At 38.3% G+C, this 23,119-nt stretch overlaps 1 protein-coding gene and 1 pseudogene across 2 annotated transcripts in view; both read right to left on the reverse strand.

Annotated features, from left to right (window-relative positions):
* The window catches only part of LOC112401370 (60S ribosomal protein L21-like), an 862-nt pseudogene extending 412 nt beyond the window's left edge, over nt 1-450 (reverse strand).
* Nucleotides 1-23,119, reverse strand: part of RAD50 (RAD50 double strand break repair protein) — a 93,890-nt gene that overhangs the window by 60,489 nt on the left and 10,282 nt on the right. For both annotated transcript variants that reach the window (XM_024747578.1, XM_024747577.1), the window contains 3 exons: nt 6,555-6,706; nt 4,007-4,192; nt 3,444-3,648 (listed from right to left, as the gene is read on the reverse strand). In XM_024747578.1, coding sequence (XP_024603346.1) covers nt 3,444-3,648; nt 4,007-4,192; nt 6,555-6,706 — 543 coding nt within the window. The remainder of the gene's footprint in view (nt 1-3,443; nt 3,649-4,006; nt 4,193-6,554; nt 6,707-23,119) is intronic.

The raw sequence follows: 23,119 nt of genomic DNA on the forward strand, positions 1-23,119 counted from the left end.
TTTTGCGGTACGCGGGCCTCTCACTGTTGTGGCCTCTCCCGTTGTGGAGCACAGGCTCCAGACACGCAGGCTCAGCGGCCATGGCTCACGGCCCAGCTGCTCTGCGGCATGTGGGACCTTCCCGGACCGGGGCACGAACCCGTATCCCCTGAATCGGCAGGCAGACTCTCAACCACTGTGCCACCAGGGAAGCCCAGGGCATTCCTTTTTGAACAGTGCCCATTCCCTCGATATCTACAATATCACTTTTGTAGATCTGCATGTATGTGGCCAAAGGAACACCTCCATGTTTCCTAAAAGGCCTAAAGAACATATAGCAGGTGCCCCTCCTCTTTCCCTTTGTGTTGGTCATGTTGGTGAATTACTGGAAGATGGCAGTTTCATCCCAAAGGCCAGGCCATCACTTTAAAAATCACTTTATTGAGATGGAACTCACCTACCATACAATTCACCCATTTAAAGTGTACAATTCAACATATTTTAGTATATTCAGAGTTGTGCAACCATCCCCCATGACATTTTCACTTCCAGAAAAGAAACTCTGTGCCCTTAAGCAGTCACTATTTATTCGTCTCTACCCACTACCCTAGGCAACTGCTAGTCTATTTTCTGTCTCTATAGATTTGCCTATTCTGGACATTTCAAATAAATGGAACGGCATCATACAATTATGTAGTCTTTTATGATTGGCTTCTTTCAATTAACATGTTTTCAAGGTTCTTGCCTACTGTAGCTTGTATCAGAACTTCATACTTTTATTAAAGCTGAATAATATTCCATGTATGGATATGTCACATTTTATTGATCAGTTAATGGATATCTGAATTGTTTCCATTTTTTGGCTATTATGAATAATGCTGTTATGAACTTTCCTATATAAGTTTTTGTATAGATGTACATTTTAATTGCTCTTGGGTATAAGGAGTAAAATGGCCAGGTCATATGGTAACTCTACGTTTAACATTTTCTTTTAATTTATTTATTATTTTAATTTATTTTTGGCTGTGTTGGGTCTTCGCTGCTGCATGTGGGCTTTCTCTAGTTGCGGGGAGCAGGGGTTACCCTTCGTTGCAGCATGCAGGCTTCTCATTGCAGTGGCTTCTCTTGCTGTGGAGCACAGGCTCCACGTGCGCGGGCTTCAGTAGCTGTAGCATACGGGCTCAGTAGTTGTGGCGCATGGGCTTAGCTGCTCCACCATGTGGGATCTTCCCAGACCAGGGCTCAAACCCATGTCCCCTGCATTAGCAGGTGGATTCTTAACCATTGCACCACCAGAGAAGTCCCTATGTTTAACATTTTGAGGAACTGCTGAACTATTTTCCAAAGTGGTTGCCCCATTTAACATTCCCACCATCATGTATGAAGGTTCCAATTTCTCCACATCCTTTTCAATAATTATTACCTATCTTTTTGACTTTTAGCCATTCTAGTGGGTGTGAAGTAATAGCTCATTGTGATTCTGATTTGCATCTCCCTGATGAATAATGACGTCAAGCTTCTTTTCATGTGCTTATTGGATACACACATATATTCCCTGGAGAAATATCTATTCAGAGCCTTTGTGCATTTTCAAATTGTGTTACTTTTTTTTACTGGGTTCTTCATATAACCCAGATAGACGTTCCTTATCACATATGTGACTTGCAAATATATTCTCCCATTCTATGGGTTGTGTTTTTGCTTTCTTGATGGTATAGTTTGTAGAACAAAACGTTTTTCTTTTGATGAAGTCCAATTTACCCATTTTTTCTTTTCTTTTCTCACTTGTGCCACAGTCACCATCTTTTAGCTCTTAAAGATCCTATGTTCTAAACCAGCAGCCCCCAACCTTTTTGGCACCAGGGACCGGTTTCGTGGAAAACAATTTTTCCACAGGCTGGGGCAGGGTTGGCGGAGTGATGGTTCAGGCAGTAATGAGAGCAATGGGGAGGAGCAAATGAAGCTTGCTCGCTTATCCGCCACTCACCTCCTGCTGTGCAGCCTGGTTCCTAAAAGGCCACGGGCCGGTACTGGTCTATGGCCCAGGGGTTGGGAACTTCTGTTCTAAATTATATCATTCACATAGCTCTTCACTTTACTTCTTTGTAATCCTAACTATCTTTTAAAATATATTCCTTATTTCTCCAGCTAGACTATAAGATCATTAAAAGCAACGTCTAAGTCTTTGGCTTCCTTATTCCCAAGAGCACCTAGCACAGTGCTATGCACAAAACAATAACTATTCATTAAAAGATGCATTCATGGGCTTCCCTGGTGGTGCAGTGGTTGAGAGTCCGCCTGCCGATGCAGGGGACACGGGTTCGTGCCCCGGTCCGGGAAGATCCCACATGCCGCAGAGCGGCTGGGCCTATGAGCCACGGCCGCTGAGCCTGCACGTCCGGAGCCTGTGCTCCGCAACGGGAGAGGCCACAACAGTGAGAGGCCCATGTACCGCAAAAAAAAAAAAAGATGCATTCATGTCAATGGGCACTGGGACAGAAAATCAAAGTTTTTCCGTATTACAATTCCAAGATCTATACCAGCATTTATAGGTGAGTTTTAAAAAGCTAAATCAATAATTAAATTTTTTTTTCTTAAATCTCCCATTACCTGTAAATTTAAAAAGCCAATTTTAAGAATACTCTTAATTAGACTAGGAATACCTTAAGGGGCAAGGACACTATTGTAGTTCTCCTTGTACCTATAGCCCCAAGCATAGTATACCCTGGCACACAGGAAACACTTAATAAATGCTTGTGAAATGAATAAATGGGATTTCTTTAAGATCTTACTTATAAACCACAGAATTTAGAAAGCTAACTCATTTGCAAATATATCAACACGTTATGCACCCATTTCAAATTTTGTGTAATGTCAAGAACATCCTGCAAATTATAAAAGTTCCCTAGAAAGACCTGTCAATTAAAAAAAAAAGACAGGTCTCTTAAGGAGAACTGTCTCCTTAAGAATACAGAACTGTAAGGTTGAGCCATTACACTGATATTTAAAAATTAGTCATCTAGGGCTTCCCTGGTGGCACAGTAGTTGAGAGTCCGCCTGCCAATGCAGGGGACACGGGTTTGTGCCCGGTCTGGGAAGATCCCACATGCTGCGGAGCAGCTGGGCCCGTGAGCCATGGCCGTTGAGCCTGCGCGTCCGGAGCCTGTGCTCCACAATGGGAGAGGCCACAACAGTGAGAGGCCTGCGTACCGCAAAAAAAAAAAAAATTAGTGATCTACATTACTAATTTAATATGATGCTACAAATTTGTTTACCCTCAAATCCAAGCTCTTTGGGCAACTTAAATACAGACGTAAGACATGAACCATAACATTATATAGTCTCTGATAATTTTTTCAAGAAATATACACACCATTCAAATGCACAGAAAAATAATGCTTTTCGGGTGAGAGATACCACGGTAAATGGTAACCTTCTCCTCAGCATACAAGAAACCAAATTACCTTCAATGGATCAAGTTCATTCTCATAGGATTTGACAATTTCCTTTGACGATGTTAACTGCGCTTCCTTACGAGTAATCTGATCGCGAATATCACAAGCTTTTTCCTTATTTTGCTTCAGATATTTTAGTTCTGTTTGACATTCTTTTACTTTCTGACCTTGTGTCTGACGTACCTGCCGAAGTGTTTCCAAGGCTTTAATGTACCTTTGAAGATATTAAATAAAAATCAAATTTCTGGCTAAGCAAATTATAGTATATTCAAACAATGGACTATAATGCAGTCATTAAGATTACATTTACAAAGAGTTTTTAATAACTTAGAAAATGCTTATGACATAATAGTAAGTACAAATGTTACATATATACTGTCAAGCAGGTAAATAAAGATGCAAAGAAAGAAAACTGAAAGGAAATATGCTGACTGGTTGCCACTGGATAAGAGGTAGTAACTGCTGACTTTCTTGCTTTACAATATCTTTCTGTTTAAAAAAAAGAAGCATCTAAATTGCAACTCTGGCTCAATAACTTAATGGACTACAAAATCTAATTAAAGGTTACAAACCTTGTTGCGGAAAAAATCTCATCAAATTTTTGCTTCAAAGCCTTTCCTTCACTTAAAGGCCAATTAGACTCTTCTTGGTGACAGAAAATGACATTATTTAGCACAGATTTGGAAACCCCAAGAGAACTTATCATCTCTCGGTCAATTTCTGCACACTTGGAGCTGAGACTGACCTTTTCGCCATGCCTATAGAAAACGAAAATCAAGAACTTATGTAAAATATTCTGTTACTTAGTCAATCTTTCATGCTGTACTTTCAAAAAACACAAAAACAAATGGCCCCTCATCCACTCCCTGTGGATAGCTTTCTCATATTAAAAGGTATAACTCTTGGGCATCTCTGGTGGCGCAGTGGTTGAGAGTCCGCCTGCCGATGCAGGGGACATGGGTTCGTGCCCCAGTCCAGGAAGATCCCACATGCCACGGAGTGGCTGGGCCCGTGAGCCATGGCCTCTGAGCCTGAGCGTCCAGAGCCTGTGCTCCGCAACAGGAGAGGCCACAACAGTGAGAGGCCCGCGTACCGCAAAAAAAACCCAAAAAACAAAAAAAAACATGATGATACATAACAGACAGGCAAAGGTACTTGAAAACATCTAAAGACTGTACAGTTTATTTTTTATTTATTTATTTATTTTTAAAGTCACCAATTTATTCTGTAAGGTCAGTAAAACCTCATTGCTGAAAAATAGGTATATATTTAAACAGGAGGAAAAGAAAGATCAATTAAACTTACCACAATGATTCAGAATAAAATCTTAGGAAAGCAGAAATATATTTGGACTTTTTTCATGAAATAAATTTTTGATAGTATAAAAAATGAGTTGTATATACATGAAATGTAATTACTAAAACTTTAAAAATATTTGCCTTATATGTAATATTTTATTATTTTTATTTTATGGTAAATAAGTTCTCAAAGTATAAATTATATTAATTTAGAAGAAAGATAATTTTTGCCAATTACTTTTGTATTGTTTTCTTTTTGACTGTACAGCTTAGATAAGGGATTGTTCAGTAAAAGACACACAGTAAAAAGAGTATAAAGGCAAACCTTAGTGATGCCCATCCAAGCAAATCCAAGGAAGATTCTTAATCAACAGACCTAAGTTCTACGGTCACATTGACAAAGCAATCAAATAGAGAGAACTGCCTCAGGGTCTTTTAAATAAGTTCCCTACTTCATTATACCCAGGGCCAGAAGCATCCCTGCTTTTGGATTCCAAGAGATCTCTCAGCATCTTTCATCAGAAGGCTAAACTGACCATTTTCTTTCATATCTTCTGTCCAGTATCTGTTAACAACTAGATTAGGTGAGTGGATGCAGTGTCTGTCTTTACTGTCATTTTATATGTATTCTGAAAATATTGCACTGAATGTACTAAGAATGTTTTGTAGGGGGACAGAATGGACAAAGATAGACCAGGAGATTAAGACATTAGACCAGGGAAAGACGATGGTAGCTTGAACAAGAATGGTTCTCATAGAGATGGAGAGAAACAGAATGAAGAGCCAGTTAGGCGAAATCCATAGGACTTGGTAATGAACTGAATATAGATGCCAAGGAAGCTGTCAAGACAGACTTAGGTTCGTGTCACTGGATGGATGGGGGTGTCATTCACTGAGATAAGGAGGTCTATTTTGTATAGCAATAGCATTATCCTAATTAATACAGAGGTTATTTGTGACCTTAGTTGGAGCTGTTTCAGTACAAGAATGGGGCTAGAGTAGGAGTCAGGAGGAAGTCAAGAAATGGAGACAGTGAGTATCAACAACTCTTTTGAAAAAATTGCCCGTAAAGGGGAAGATGGAGACAGACCGTAACTGGAGTGAAATGAAATCTGAGGTCGTGGGAGAGACCTGAGTATGTTTAAAAGCCAGTGAAAAGAATCCACTTGAGAAGCCAGTAGCTAGTACAGTGTATCTAGCACATAACAAGTGTGACACATTATTGATTAAATAAAGAAATTATTTAATTAGTTTAACAAATGAATAAATGAAAGGAAGGGATAAGATGATAAGTAATTTGCTCAACAAGGATAAAGCCATGAATTCAGGGCAGCCTACCTAATTCCAATATCCATACCCATTACAATATGATACCTGCCCTTAACAGAATGACAGCAGTTGAAAGGCACCTGTCTGCTTATCTCATCCTTCCCTATAGACATGATTACGAGCACTTTTCATTCATTCAATCTATATTTGAGTGATTATGCACCTTCAATTCAGCAACTGTCCATAAATTACTCAAAGGAGTGGAGCATTATCACTAAATCTTTAATGGGATCATTCTGTTTAACTGATAAATAGTATCAAATAAAAAATTAGATGTTGATAGTGGACAAGGCTGCGCAGGTGTAGAGTCAAGGTGGATCTCTACTTTCTGCTCAGTTGTGCTGAGAAACTAAAACAGCTCTAAAGATAAAGTCCATTAAAAAGTTAATAAGCTTCCGTAAAATAAACTTAAAGTAGTAGGAAAAAACCATAGTTTTATAGACCTAAAGACAAAAAAATGAACAGATAATTCAAATATATAATAAACACCTACTTTGTTCTAGTAATGACTCCTTCCAGGGTTTTAAATTCTGTCTTTTTGCTTTTCTGAGTACAAACCATAGATCTCTGCACAGCTACAAGTTCTCCATTGACATCACGAAACTGCAGACGAATCTGTGCTCTAACATCTGTTTCTTGAGCAACCTTTGAAGGTAAAGAGAGAAAAATTATGCTACCTTAGTACGTATCAGAACATTAGTTCTGAAGAAAATATATAGGCAATCTTACTCATCAAAAATGAAAAAAAGAAAAGAAAAACAACCAAAATAAATGAGATTACATATCATTCAAAATACAGAAGGACACTGAAGAGCCAAAGCAATCTTGAGAAAGAAAAACAGAGCTGGAGGAATCAGGCTCCCTGACTTCAGACTACGCTATAAAGCTACAGAAATCAAAGCAGTATGGTACTGGCACAAAGACAGACTTACAGACCACAGGATAGAAAGACCAAAAATAAACCCACACACCTATGGTCAATTAATCTACGAAAAAGAAGGCAAGAATATACAGTGGAAAAAAGTGTCTTTAATAAGTGGTGCTGTGAAAACTGGTAAGCCACATCTAAAAGAATGAGTTTAGAACATTCTCTAACACCATACACAAAAATAAACTCAAAATGGATCAAAGACCTAAATGTAAGACTGGATACTATAGAACTCTTAGAGAAAAACATAAGCAGAACACTCTTTGACATAAATCACAGCAATATCTTTTTGCATCTGCCTCCTAGAGTAATGGAAATAAAAACAAAAATAAACAAATGGGACCTAATAAAACTTCAAGCTTTTGCACAGCAAAGGAAACCATAAACAAAGGAAAAGACAACCCACAGAACGAGAAAATATCTGCAAATGATGTGACTGACAAGGGATTAATCTCAAAAATATACAAACAGCTCAACAGCTCAATATCAACAAACAACCCAATCAAAAAATGCGCAGAAAAATCTAACTAGACACTTCTCCAAAGAAGACACACAGAGGAGTGATCAAGATGGTGGAGTAGTAGGACATGAAGCTCCCCTTCTCCCAATAAATACATCAAAAATACATCTACACGTGGAATGATTCTCACAGAATATCTACTGTAAGTTGGCAGAAGACCTCAGACTGTTGAAACGGCAAGAAAATCTCCAGTAAGCAGGTAGGAAAAAAGAAAAAAAAAGCGAGAAAGGAATTGGGATGGGACCTGCGCCCCCTAGGAGGGAGCTGTGAAAGAGGAAAGGTTCCTGCACCCTGGGAACTCCCTCACCAGTGGGGAGATTGGCTAGGAAAGAAGGGGAGTTTCTGAGCCTCATAAGTGAACGCAGCACTGGGTTTGTGGCAGCCAGAGCAAAGGGAGAACTACACAGATGGTCAGTGCTGCCACCCTGCACTCCCTAGCCTGAGACACTCTTCCACCAGTGCGGGCAGGGGCTGGGTGCTGGAACTCTGGCTTTGGAGATCAGAACCAAAGACAGGACTAGGGTTGGCTGTGTGGAAACAGCCTGCAGGGGGACTGGAATCCAGTGTAAGCACAACTGAGGGTGTACTAAGAGGAAGCCTGGGCCACCTTAGAGGCCAGTCGCCATTGTTTTGGGGGTGCATGAGAGGTGAGGCAGGACTCTGATTGTAGCCTTTTTCCCTGTGCGTGTGGTCTCAGAGGGCAGGACACTGCCTGCACGGGCTCCAGGAGTGGTCTCCTGGCCCCGCTGCCTCCCTCCCAGAACTCAGGAGTGGTCACGATCCACTGCCACTACCCGTCCAGATGCCAGGAGTGGTCGCAAGCCCCCACTGCCTCCACCCCAGACCCCACTGCCTCCACCCCAAACCCCAGGAGGGGTCGCGAGCCTCGCTGCCTCCCTCCTGGACCCCAGGAGTGGTCCTGAGGCCCTGCCGCGGCCTGCCTGGACTCCAAGAGTGGTCACAAGCCACCTCGATTCCCATCATATGCTCTTAGGGTGCTCCTGAGCCGCCACCACAAACCTGAGGACCAGGTACAAGCTGTCACATCTGCAGGCCCGCTATCAAGGAAATAACAACAAGCACGTGCTGAGGAAAGAGGTGACAGGCGTCCATACTAAAAAGAGCCCTTGCACCAAATATATTAAACTCACACAAGCTACAGAGGAACACCCCCATGTATAAATAGCCTTCCACAACCACAGTATATAATTGTTTCTCCTAAACTCACAAAGTAAGAGAAATATAAATAAAATGAAGAAGCACAGCAACCACTCCTAAAGACCAAGAGAATTCCCCTGAAAGAACAAACAATGAAACACACCTCTTCTAATAGACACTAGTTTCAAAAAGGAGATAATGAAAATACTAAAAGAATTAAGAAAGACTATTGATGGAAATGTAGAATACTGTAAAAAAGAACAAGAAGCTATAAAGAAGAACCAAGAAAAATTAGAAAACTCATTTGCAGAGACAAAAGCTGAGCTAAAAGCAATGAATAGCAGAATGAACAATGCAGAAGAACAAATAACTGACCTGGAAGATAGAATAACAGAAACCACCCAATCAGGACAGCAGACAGAAAGCCAGATCAAAAAAAAAAGAAAGCAACATAAGAGACCTATGGGATAATATAAAGCATTCCAATCTACACATAACAGGGATCCCAGAAGGAGAAAGAGAAAAGTGGATCAAAAATATATTTGAAGAAATTATGGCTGAAAACTTCCCAAACCTAAAGAAGGAAACAGATATGCAGGTTCAGGAAGCACAGAGGGTTCCAAACAAGATAAACCCAAACAGACCTACATCAAGACATATCATAATAAAAACGGCAAAATTTAAAGACAAAGAGAGGATTCTAAAGGCAGCAAAAGAAAAACAAAGAGTTAATTACAAGTGGACTCCATAAGGCTATCAGCAGATTTCTCTACAGAAACACTGCAGGCCAAAAGGGAGGGGCAAGCATATTCAAAGTCCTGAAAGGGAAAAACGTGCAACCTAGGATACTCTACCCAGCAAGATTATCATTTAGAACAGAAGGAGGGCTTCCCTGGTGGCACAGTGGTTAAGAATCGCCTGCCAATGCAGGGGACATGGGTTTGAGCTCCCGTCTGGGAAGATCCCACAGGCGGTAGATCAACCAAGCCCATGCACCACAACTATTGAGCCTGCACTCTAGACCTCGAAAGCCACAACTACTGAAGCCCGCGTGCCTAGAGCCCATGCTCCACAACAAGAAGCCACCACAATGAGAAGCCTGTACACTGCAACGAAGAACAGCCCTCCATCACCACAACTAGAGAAAGCCTGTGTGCAGCAACGAACACCCAACACAGCCAAAAATAAAAATAAATAAATTAAAAAAGAATAGCGAGGTGAAGAATTTCTCAGAAAAGCAAAAACTAAAGAATACAGCAATACTAAACCTATCCTAAAGGAAATATTGAAAGGGCTTCTCTAAATAAAAAAGAAGAATCTACAGGAAAGAGAAAATCACAATTAGAAAGCAAATCACTTAAATAAGCCAGTACACAGATTAAAAAAAAAATCAAAATATTTCTGTGAAAGTGATGATAACCACAATGAAGAGCAAAAGAATGATCATGAAGATGTAAAAGAGGACACCAATATCATAATATGAGGATAAGAGTAAGAAAATGTAGATTTTTTTTCCTACTATGTGTTTGAGCTTATATGACTACCAGTCTAAGGGAAATATTGGGTTGACCAAAAGGTTCATTCGTTTTTTTCTGTAAGATGGCTCTAGTAGCACTTAGCTCTCTCTTTAACTTCATTCAAAACAATTTTGTTAGATTGTATGTGACAGTTGTCATATCAGCGTGCATTTAAAAAAAGACTTCTCAAAATTGGTGAATTTTTGTGTAGCCATTTAATATTGAAGATGGAAGGAAAAAAGCAACACTTTCAGTATACTGTGCTTTATTATTTCAAGAAAGGTAAAAACTCAACCAAAATGCAAAAAGAGATTTGTGCAGCGTATGGAGAAGGTGCTGTGACTGACTGAACGTGTCAAAAGTGGTTTGCGAAGTTTTGTGCTGGAGATTTCTCGCTGGACGATGCTCCACGGTCGGGCAGACCAAGTTGATAAGAATCAAATCAAAAAATTAATTGAGAACAATCAACGTTATACCATGCGGGAGACAGCTGACATACTCAAAATATCCAAATCAAGCACTGAAAATCATCTGCACCAGCTTGGTTATGTGAATTGCTTTGATGTTTGGGTTCCACATAAGTTAAGTGAAAAAAACCTTCTTGACTGTATTTCTGCATGTGATTCTCTACTTAAACTTAATGAAAACATTCTATTTTTAAAACAAATTGTGACGGGCAATGAAAAGTGGATACTGTACAATAGTGTGGAACAGAAGAGATCATGGGGCAAGTGAAATGAACCACCACCAACCACACCAAAGGCCAGTCTTCATCCAAAGAAGGTGATGTTGTGAATATGGTAGGACTGGAAGGGAGTCCTCTATTATGAGCTCCTTCCAGAAAACCAAACAATTCCAACAAGTACTGCTCCCAGTTAGACCAACTGAAAGCACTCAATGAAAACCGTCCAGAATTAGTCAACAGAAAACATATAATCTTCCATCAGGATAACACAAGACTGCATGTTTCTCTGATGACCAGGCAAAAACTGTTACAGCTTGGCTGGGAAGTTCTGATTCATCCACTGTATTCACCAGGCATTGCACCTTCAGATTTCCATTTATTTCGGTCTTTACAAAATTCTCTTAATGGAAAATATTTCAATTCCCTGGAAGACTGTAAAAGGCACCCGGAACAGTTCTTTGCTCAAAAAGATAAAAAGTTGGGCTTCCCTGATGGCGCAGTGGTTGAGAGTCCACCTGCCGATGCAGGGGACATGGGTTCGTGCCCTGGTCCGGGAAGATCCCACATGCCGCGGAGTGGCTAGGCCCGTAAGCCACAGCTGCTGAGCCTGTGCATCCGGAGCCTGTGCTCTGCAGTGGGAGAGGCCACAGCAGTGAGAGGCCTGTGTATCACAAAAAAAAAAAAGATAAAAAGTTTTGGGAAGATGGAATTATGAAGTTGCCTGAAAAATGGCACTAGGTAGTGGAACAAAAGGTTGAATACGTTGTTCAATAACGTTCTTGTGAAAATGAAAAATGTGTCTTTTATTTTCACTTAAAAACCAAAGGCACTTTTTGGCCAACCCAACAGATATAGGAAGGGGTTAACATACTCGAAAAAGAAGGTAAGCACAAATCAAAAACATATAATAGATTCCCAAAAATGAAAAAGAAGAGAACATAAGTATAATACAAAAGAAAACCACTGAACTACAAAAGAAAAAACAGGAATGGACAAAGAAGAAAGACAAAATCAACAGGAAAACAAGGTTTAAAATGGCAATAAATACATACATAAATGTCAATGGACTAAATGCTCCAATCAAACAACACAGAGTAGCAGACTGGATAGAAAAACAAGAGCCTACAATACACTGCCTATAACAGACCCACCCTATGGCAAAGGACACACACGGATTGAAAGTGAGGGGATAGAAAAAGATATTTCATCCTAACAGAAATGACAAGAAACCAGGGGTCACAATACTTATATCAGACTAAACAACTTTAAAACAAAAGCCATAAAGAAAGATAAAGAAGGACACTATATAATGATAAAAGGAAGAATACATGAAGAGTATTTTACACTCGTCAACATACACACACCTAATATAGGAGCATGCAAATATAGAAAATAACTACTACGAGACACAAAGGGAGAAATTGACAGGACTACAATAATAGTAAGACTTTAACACCCCACTCAAATCAACAGACAGATCTTGCAGGCAGAGAATCAATAAGGCAACAGAAATCCTAAATAATACAGTAAAACAGACATAACTGATATTTGGACATTACATCCAAAAAAACCCAGAATATACATTCTTTTCAAGCACACATGGAACATTCTCTAGGACTGACCACATACTCTGGCACAAAACAAGCCTCAACAAATTTAAGAGTACAGAAATTATCTCAAGCATCTTTTCTGACCACAACAGCATGGAACTAGAAATTAACCACAGAAAAAGAAAGAGAAGAAAACAATTATATGGAGACTAAACAACATGCTACTAAAAAACCAATGGGTTAACAATGAAATCAAAGAGGAAACTAAAAAATACCTTGAGACAAAAGACAATGAAAACACAACCATACAAAAACTATGGGATGCAGCAAAAGCAATTCTTAGAGGGAAGTTCATAGCAATATATTCCTTCCTCAAAAAAAACAAGAAAAATCTCAAATAAACAACATGAACCTACCACTTAAAAAAATAAGAAAAAGAAGAACAAACAAAACCTTAAGTTGGCAGACGGAAGGAAATAATAAAGATCAGAGAGAAAATAAATAAAATAGAGATCTAAAACACAATAGAAAAAAAATCAAGAAAACCAAGAGCTGGTTCTTTGAAACGATAAATAAGATTGACAAACCTCTGGCCAGGCTCACCAAGAAGAAAAGAGAGAGAACCCAAATAAACAAAGTAAGAAATGAAAAAGGAAACATAACAGCTGATACCACAGAAATTCAAAAAACCATAGGGAGTACTATGAACAATTATATGCCAACAAATTCAACAACCTAGAAGAAATGGACAAGTTTCTAGAAACATACAGTCCACCAAAACTGAAACCAGAAGAAATAGATCATTTGAACAGACCGATCACTAGAAGTGAAATAGAATGTGTAATTTAAAAACTCCCTACAAACAAAAGTCCAGGACCAGATGTCTTCACAAGAGAATTCCACCAAACATACAAAGAACTTATACTGATCCTTCTTTAACTCTTCCAAAAAATGGGAAAAGGGAACACTCCCAAAGACATTCTATGAAGTGACCATCACCCTGACACCAAAACCAAAGACAACACCAAAAAAGAAAATTACAGGCCAATATCTTTGGTGAATAGAGATACAAAAATTCTCAACAAAATATTAGCAAACCAAATCCAACAACACATAAAAAGATCATACACCACAATCAAGTGGGATATATCCCAAGTTCCCAAGGTTGGTTCAACATAGACAAATCAATCAATGTGATACACCACATAAACAAAAGAAAAGACAAAAAACACGTCATCTCAATAGATGCAGACAAAGCACTTGACAAAATTCAACATCCATTCGTGACAAAAAGTCTTACCAAAGTGGGTACACAGGGAACATAATAAAAACTATTTATGACAAACCCACAGCCAATATAATACTCAACAGTGAAAAGCTGAAAGCCTTCATGCTAAAATCTGGAACAAGACAAGGATACCCAGATGACTTACCTAGTGGTCCAGTGGCTAAGACTCTGCACTCCCTATGTAGGGGACCCAGGTTCAATCCCTGGTCAGGGAACAAGATCGCACATGCCACAACTAAGAGTTTGCATGCTGCAACTAAAGATCCTGCATGCCGCAACGAAGATCCCGAGTGCCGCAACGAAGATCCCGAGTGCCACAACTAAGACCCGGTGCAGCCAAATAAAAAATAAATAAATGACAAGGATGCCCATTCTCATCTCTTTTATTCAACATAGTATTGGAAGTCCTAACCACAGCAATCAGACAAGAAAAAGAAATAAAAGGTATCCAAACTGGAAGGGAAGAGGTAAAACCGTCATTATATGCAGATGATAATATATATAGAAAACCTTAAAGACTCCACACAAAACCTGCTAGAACTGATAAATTCAGCCAGGTAGCAGGATACAAGATTAACATACAGAAATCGGCTGCATTTCTTTACATCAACAATGAAATATCAAAAAAGGAATGTAAAAAAACAAGACCTTTTAAAATTGTAACCCCGGGACTTCCCTGGTGGCGCAGTGGTTAAGAATCCACCTGCCAATGCAGGGAACACGGGTTTGATCCCTGGTCTGGGAAGATCCCACATGCCGCAGAGCAACTAAGCCCATGTGCCACAACTACTGAGCCTGTGCTCTAGAACCCGCGAGCCACAACTACTGAGCCCACATGCCGCAACTACTGAAATCCGTGCGCCTACGGCTCCTGCTCTGCAACAAGAGAAGCCACTGCAATGAGAAGCCCGCACACTGCAATGAAGAGTAGGCCCCTCTCGCTGCAACTAGAGAAAGCTGGAACGCAGCAACGAAGACCCAATGCAGCCAAAAATGAATGAATAAATAAATAAAATTTTAAAATAATAATAAAATAAAATCGGAACCCCAAAAATAAAATACTTAGGAATAAACCTCACCAAGGAGGTGAAAGACTTATACATTGAGAACTATAAAACATTAATTATAGGAAACTGAAGATTATTCAAAGAAATGAAAGATATCCCAGGCTCTTGAATTGGAAGAATTATTACTGTTAAAATGGCCATACTACCCAAAGCAATCTACAGATTTAATGCAATCCCTATCAAATTACCCATAATATTTTTCACAGAACTAGAACAAATAATCCTAAAATTCATATGGAACCATAAAAGACCCAGAATTGCCAAAGCAATGCTGAAGAAAAAGAACAAAATAGGAGGCATAACCCTTCCAGATATCAGACAATACTACAAAGCTACAGTAAGCAAAACAGCATGGTATTTGCACCAAAACACATATATGGATCAATGGAACAGAATAGAGAGTTCAAAAATAAACCCACACACCTACGGTCAATTAATCTTTGACAAAGGAGACAAGAATATACAATGGGAAAAAGACAGTCTCTTCAGCAAGTGGTGGGAAAGCTGGACAACCATATGTAAATCAATGAAGTTAGAACACACCTTCTCACCATACACAAAAATAAACTCAAAACAGCTTAAAGACTTAACATAAGACACGATACCATAAAACTCCTAGAAGAAAACACAGGCAAAACATTCTCTGACATAAATTGTAACAATGTTTTCTTAGGTCAATCTCCCAAGGTAATAGAAATAAAAACAAAAATAAACAAACGGGACCTAATCAAACTTACAAGCTTTTGCACAGCAAAGGAAACCATAAACAAAATGAAAAGACAACCTACAGAATGGGAGAAAATATTTGCAAACAATGCAACTGACAAGGGCTTTTTTTCCAAAATATACAAATGGCTCATACATCTCAACAACAGAAAAAAAAAAAAACAATCCAAAAATGAGCAGAAGACCTAAATAGACATTTCTTCAAAGAAGAAATACAGATAGTCAATAGGCACATGAAAAGATGCTCAACACTGCTAATTATTAGAGAAATGCAAATCAAAACTACAATGAGGTACCACCTCACACCAGTCAAAATGGCCATCATTAAAAAGTCTACAAATAACAAATGCTGGAGAGGGTGTGGAGAAAAGGGAATCCTCCTACACTGTTGGTGGAAATATAAGTTGGTGCAGCCACTGTGGAAAACAGTATGGAGGTTCCTCAGAAAACTAAAAATAGAATTACCATATGATCCAGCAATCCCACTCCTGGGCATATATACAGACAAAATTATAATTCAAAAAGATATACATATGCCAATGTTCACAGCAGCAATATCCACAATAGCCAAGACATGAAAACAACTTAAATGTCCATTGACAGATGAATGGATAAAGAAGATGTAGTACATATATATACAATGGAATACTACTCTGCCATTAAAAAGAATGAAATAATGCCATTTGCAGCAATATGGATGCAACTAGAGATTATCATACTAAGTGAAGTAAGTCAGAAAGAGAAAGACAAATACCATATGATATCACTTATATTTGGAATCTAAAATATGATACAGGGACTTCCCTGTTAGCACAGTGGTTAAGAATCCGCCTGCCAATGCAGGGGACACCGGTTCAATCCCTGGTCCGGGAAGATCCCACATGCCACAGAGCACCTAAGCCCGTGTGCCACAACTACTGAGCCTGCGTTCTAGAGCCCGTGAGCCACACTACTGAGCCTGCATGACACACCTTCTGAAAGCCATGCACCCAGAGCCCATGCTCCACAACAAGAGAAGATACTGCAATGAGAAGCCCATGCACCACAACAAAGAGTAACCCCCGCTCCTGCAACTAGAGAAAGCCTGCGCACAGCAACTAAGACCCAACGCAGCCAAAAATAAAAATTACATTAAATTAATTTTTAAAAGTAATAATAAAAAATAAAATATAATACAAATGAACCTATCTATGAAATAGAAACAGAATCATGGACATGAGAACAGACTGGTGGTTGCCAAGGGGGAGGGGGTTGGAGGAGGGATGGAGTGGGAGGTTGGGGTTTGCAGATGTAAGCTTTAATATATAGAATGGATAAACAACAAGGCCCTACTGTATAGCACAGAGAACTACATACAATATCCTATGATAAACCATAATGGAAAAGAATATTAAAAAAAGAATGTGTGTGTGTATATATATATATATGTATAACTGAATCACCTTGCTATACAGCAGTTAACACAACACTGTAAATCAACTATACTTCAATGAAAAAACAAAGACATACAGATGGCCATCAGGCACATGAAAAGATGCCCATCATCACTAATTATTAGAGAAATGAAAATCAAAACTACAATGAGGTATCATCTCACACTGGTCAGAATAGCTATCATCAAGAAGTCTAGAAACAATAAATGCTGAAGAGGGTGTGGAGAAAAGGAAACCCTCCTACACTGTTGGTGGGATCGTTAAATTGGTACAGCCACTATGAAGAACAGTATGGAGCTTCCTTAAAAAAACTAAAAATAGAGCTACCATATGATCCAGCAATCCCACTCTTGGGCATATATCTGGAGAAAACCATGATTCGAAAGGATACATGCACTCCAAAATTCACTGCAGCACTATTTACAATATCCAAGACATGGAAGCAATGTAAATGTCCATCCACAGATGAATGGATAAAGAAGATGTGGTAATATATATATACAGTGGAATATCAGCCATAAAAAAGAACAAAATAATGCCATTTGCAGCAACATGAATGGACCTAGAGATTATCATACTAAGTGAAGTCAGACAGAGAAAGAAAAATATCATATGATATCACTTATATATGAATGTAAAAATCTTATAAATGTAAAAAATCTTATTTATAAAACAGAAACAGACTCACAGACTTCAAAAACAAACTTATAGTTACCAATGGGGAAAGGTGGGGGGGGGGAGGGTTAAATTATGAGGTTAGGATTAACAGATACACAGTACTATATATGAAATAGATAATCAGCAAGGACCTACTGTACATCACAGGGAACTCTACTCAGTAATCTGTAATAACCTACATGGGAAAAAAATCTGAAAACAATAGACATATGTATAAATGAATCACCTTGCTGTACACCTGAAACTAATACAACACTGTAAATCAACTATATTCCAATATAAAGTAAAAAAAAATTTTTAAGTAAATTTAAAAAATACACAAGGAGGAAAAGAATACTGTTTGATTTACTAGAACTGTATTATCTACCTCCATTATTCAGCATCATTAGGAGATCAGCTATGTGGATTTTTCAAATAAATGAATGTTATCCTTTTACATACCAAAAGTATTTTTAAAACATTTTAAAAAACAATCACAAGCTTACAGAAAAGTAGAAACACAGTATACACCATGACTTTTCATCCAAACCACTTGAGAATAAGTTGCTGATCTGATATCCCAACACTGATATTTCCTATAAAACATGGGCATTTTCAACCATAAAAATCAGGAAATTGAGTGATATATTACTACCATATGGCCCTCAGATCCCATTCAATTTTGCCAATTCTTCCAATATGTCCTTTACAACACTAGGATCCAGTTCAGAATTACACATAGTATTACACATTGTTCAAATTACACATTGTTGTCGTGTCTCTTTAGTTTCTTTCAGTCTGGAACAGTTCCTCAGATTTTCTCTTTCATGACTGGTAATTTTAAAAATTACCAAATGTTATTTTATAGAAGGTCTCCCAAAATTTGGATTTGCCTAATATTTCTTCAGGACTAGAATCAGATTATGCATCTTTGCAGCAATATTACAGAAGTGATGATATGTTCCTTACATTGCATCTTATCGGATGGGCACGATTTCAATTTAGTTCATTACTGAGGATGTTACCTTCAATCTCCTGGTAAAGGTGGTATCTACCAGGAGATATTCCCGGCAGAATATTATTTTTTCTACTTTGCTGTTAATAAATATTTGGGAAAGAGATACACTGAGACTGTGTAAATGTCTCATAACCTCATCAAGCTTTTCCTCCATTAGTTTTAACATCTCTATTAATGTTTCTTAAATGAATGAATGATTACTGTGATAGCTATCAAAGAGTAATTTTCTAATTCCATTATTCCTCCTACATTTATTAGTTAAGATTCTACTATAAGGAAGGGCTTTGTCCTCCATACCCGCCCCAACCACCGCCTTGTTTTTCATTTTTTAAATATCACTATGGACTCATGCATTCCTCTCTTGGGCTCTAATTCCCAACCAGGTTTTTGTGGATGCCCTCCTCTCTCAGCCTCATCTACTGGTTTTTGTGGGGCTTTAAAAATAAATTTATTTATTTATTTTTGGCTGCGTTGGGTCTTTGTTGCTGCGCGCAAGCTTTCTCTAGTTGTGGCGAGAGTGGGGGCTACTTTTTGTTGTGGTGCACGGGCTTCTCATTGCGGTTATCTTCTTTTGTTGAGGAGCACGGGCTCTAGGCACGTGGGCTTCAGTAGTTGTGGCACGCGGGCTCAGCAGTTGTGGTTCGCGGGCTTAGTTGCTCCACAGCATACAGGATCTTCCTGGACCATGGCTCGAACCTGTGTCCTCTGCATTGGCAGGCGGATTCTTAACCGCTGCGCCACCAGGGAAGTCCCTCATCTACTGGCTTTTGGACCTCCATTATGGTGTATTATCTTTATATATTGCTGACTTTGATTTGCTAATATTTTGTTATTGATTTTTGCATGCATGACAGTTACCCATCTGTAGTTTTCGTGTAATGTCTTTGGTTTTTGGTAACACAGTAATACTATCTTCATAAAATGAGTTGGGACATAGTTCTCTTTTCTGAAAAAGTTTATGTAGACTTACTTTTTTTATGTAGACTTACTTTTCTGAAAAAGTTTATGTAGACTTACTTCACTCTGACAGACTCTAGGTCAGAAAGAGAAAGACAAATACCATATGCTAACACATATATATGGAATTTAAGAAAAAAAATGTCATGAAACAAGTTTATGTAGAACTGACTATTTCCTCCTAAAATGTTTTGTACAACTCACCAGTAAAATCATCACAACCTGAAGTCCTTGTTAAGTTTCTAACTACAAATCAATTTCTTCTGTAGGCATATTTCTTCTTGAGCAAGCTTTGGTAACATGTTCTTAAAAGAATTTGTCCATTTCATCTAAGTTACTGAATTTTTTGGCATAAACCTGCTAGCAGTATTCCCTTATTACCTACATAATGTCTGTAGGATCCGCAGTGATGTTGCCTCTTTCATTCCTAATATTGCTAATTTATGGCTTTTTTATCACTTTGCTTAGAGGCTTATTCATTTTATTGATCTTTTTTTTCTTAAAAGAACCATCTTCTGGTTTCACTGGTTTTCTCTGTCTCTGTATTCTATATCACTGATTTTTGCTCTTATCTTTAATTTCCCTCCTTTACTTATTTTGAATTTAATTAGCTCTTCTTTTTCAGGTTTCTTAAGATAGAAGCTCAGGTAATTAATTCTAGACATTTTTCTTTTCTAATATAAACATTTTATTATATAAATTTCTAAGCATTAGTTAGCTGCATTCCACAAATTTTTTGTATGATATGCTTTAATTTAAAGTATTTTTGAATTTCCTTCATGATCCCTTTTTTGATCCATGGGTTATTTAGAAATGTACTGCCTGGGCTTCCCTGGTGGCGCAGTGGTTGAGAGTCCGCCTGCCGATGCAGGGGACACGGGTTCGTGCCCCGGTCCGGGAAGATCCCACATGCCGCAGAGCGGCTGGGCCCGTGAGCCATGGCTGCTGAGCCTGCGCGTCCGGAGCCTGTGCTCCGCAACAGGAGAGGCCACAACAGTGAGAGGCCCGCATACCGCAAAAAAAAAAAAAGAAATGTACTGCCTAATTTTCAAATATCTGGGGATTTTCTGTTATTGATTTCTAGTTTAACTCTGTTGTGGTCAGAAAACACATTCTGTATGACTTCAACGCTTTAAAATTTGTTTTCACTTGTTTTATGGTTCAGAATATTTGTGAATGTTTTACAGTGGATGAAAATAATGTGTATTCTGCTGTTCACTAGTAGAATGTCCTATAAACATCAATTAGGCTAATTTGATTAATAGTATTAAAGTTTTCCACGTCCTTCTGATATTTTGTCTACTCTTTCTGTTTCTTTACCAAGAGAGGTATTGAGATCTCCAACTATAATTGCAGATTTGTCTGTTTCTCCGTTAGTTCCATAGATTTTTTTGCCTCTTCCATATCAAAGCTCTACATTTAGAGTTGTTAAATCCTTTTGGTGAATTGACTGCTTTATCATCATAAAATGTCACTTTTTACGTCAATGTTACTAGTTCTGAAGTATACTGTCTGATATTAATATAGCCAGTTCAGTTTTCTTTTTATTAGCTGGCATATTCTAGTATGCTATCTAAAGGATTTTCCATCCTTTTACTTTTAACCTATCTGTATTATTATATTTAAAAACACTGTTATTCCCTCTAAAAAATAATACAAATGAACATATATGCAAAACAGACTCACAGATACCGAAAACAAATTTGTGGTTACCAAAGTGGAGGGGAGAGGGACAAATTAGAGGTATAGGATTAACAGATACAAGCTACTACATATAAAATAGATAAACAACAAGAATACACTGTATAGCACAAGGAACTTTACCCATTTTCTTGTAAAAACCTATAATGGAGTATAATCTGCAAAAATACTGAATCACTATGCTGTACATCTGGAACTAACACAATACTGTAAATCAACTATACTTCAAAAAAAAAAAACCCCATTGGTATTCCTTTTGCTTTATTTAGGTCTTTTTGTTATATCTTCTATTACATTCATTAAACTTAATGTTTTCCTTTCCATCTGTTTGCATATTTATACGTTTTGTAATTTGTTTTAAGATCGTCTGCTAATTCTGTCATCTCTTTCATTTTCTATTTATTTCTATATTCATTTTCTCCTGGTTCTGGGTTCCTTGCATGCCTGGGAACTTCTGATTGTGAATTTTACAATGTTGAATGAATAATTTTGTTTTACTCCTTTAATGGGTGTTTAATTTGGTTCAGGCATGCAGCTAAGTTTCTTGAGGCCTGATCCTTTTTTTGGATGCACCATGCAGCATGCGGAACTTCCCCTCCCAGGGATCGAACCAGGGCCCCCTGCAGTGGAAGCACAGTCTTTTAACCACTGGACCTCTGGGGAAGTCCAATATTTAATCGTGGATATTGTTTCTTTATTTGGCTGAGCTGTGCAGCTTGCAGTATCTTAGTTTCCTGACCAGGGATTGGTCCTGAACCTGTGCCCTCGGCAGTGAAAGCGCGGAGTCCTAACCAATGGATTACCAGGGAATTCCTTAGAGGCTTAGTCCTTTTGAACGTTTGTTTTTAAGGTTTGTAAGGGGGCATCTGCAGCAACCTTTACTCTAGGACTAATTTCGTAACACTTCCCCTCAGCCTCAAGAACCTCCTTTAACATTTCTTATGGTACAGATCTGCTGGTAGCTAATACCTCTACCTTTTTTTTTTCCCCAATCAGAAAATGTTCTCCATTTCATCTTCAATTTTTGAAGGATATTTTTGTTGTATATAGAAATTTAGATTGATTTTTATTCCCCAGCACTTTAAAGATGTTGTCTCACTATCTCATGGCTTGGAAGTTTTTCATGAGAAGTCAGAAATCATTATTTTTCCCCTCTGCATAATGTGTTACTTTTTCCTCAGTTTACTTTTAAGAATTCACCTCTGGTTTTCAGCAAGTTTAGTGTAAAATGCAATATAAGTGTGTTTATGCTACTTGTTATGTGTTCAGCTTCTTGGGTCTTTTTTATAGTTTTATTTCTCTGTTGGGATCTTTTCCCACATTATGGCCAATTTCCTTTAAATTCTTGAACTTATGTGTCATAGCTTTTAAAATCTTTGTCTGCTAATTCCAAAATTTGTCATCTCTGGATATGTTTCTATTCACTTTTTCCTCTCAGTTATGGATTACATTTGTTTCTTCATATATACACTAATTTTTTATTATATCCTGGACATTGTAGATGCTACAGTGTGAGTTTGGATTGTGCTGACTTCCTTTAAAAAGTGTTGAGTTTTGTTCTAGAAGGCAGTTAATTTATTGGCTACTCAGCTTGATTCTGTCAAAGCTTGTTTTAGGATTTGTTAGGATGGCCTTTCTGAGGCCTCAACAGAATACTAAGGAGCTCCACAAGCTCCTCCTACTCTGGCATATCATGACTCAAATGTCTCCCAGCATTGTGCAAACTCTAGAATCTCCATTCAGTTCACAATCCCACTCCTCTACTCCAGTAGTTGTTCGCTGCTAGTCCTCACTGAATCTCGTTCTGGAACACATGCAGCTTAGTATTTGGCCAAAAGCTCATGGGTTCCTTG

The sequence above is a fragment of the Neophocaena asiaeorientalis genome, unplaced genomic scaffold (assembly GCF_003031525.2).
Source record: "Neophocaena asiaeorientalis asiaeorientalis breed wild unplaced genomic scaffold, Neophocaena_asiaeorientalis_V1.1 scaffold599, whole genome shotgun sequence".
Classification (NCBI taxonomy): Eukaryota; Metazoa; Chordata; class Mammalia; order Artiodactyla; family Phocoenidae; genus Neophocaena; species Neophocaena asiaeorientalis.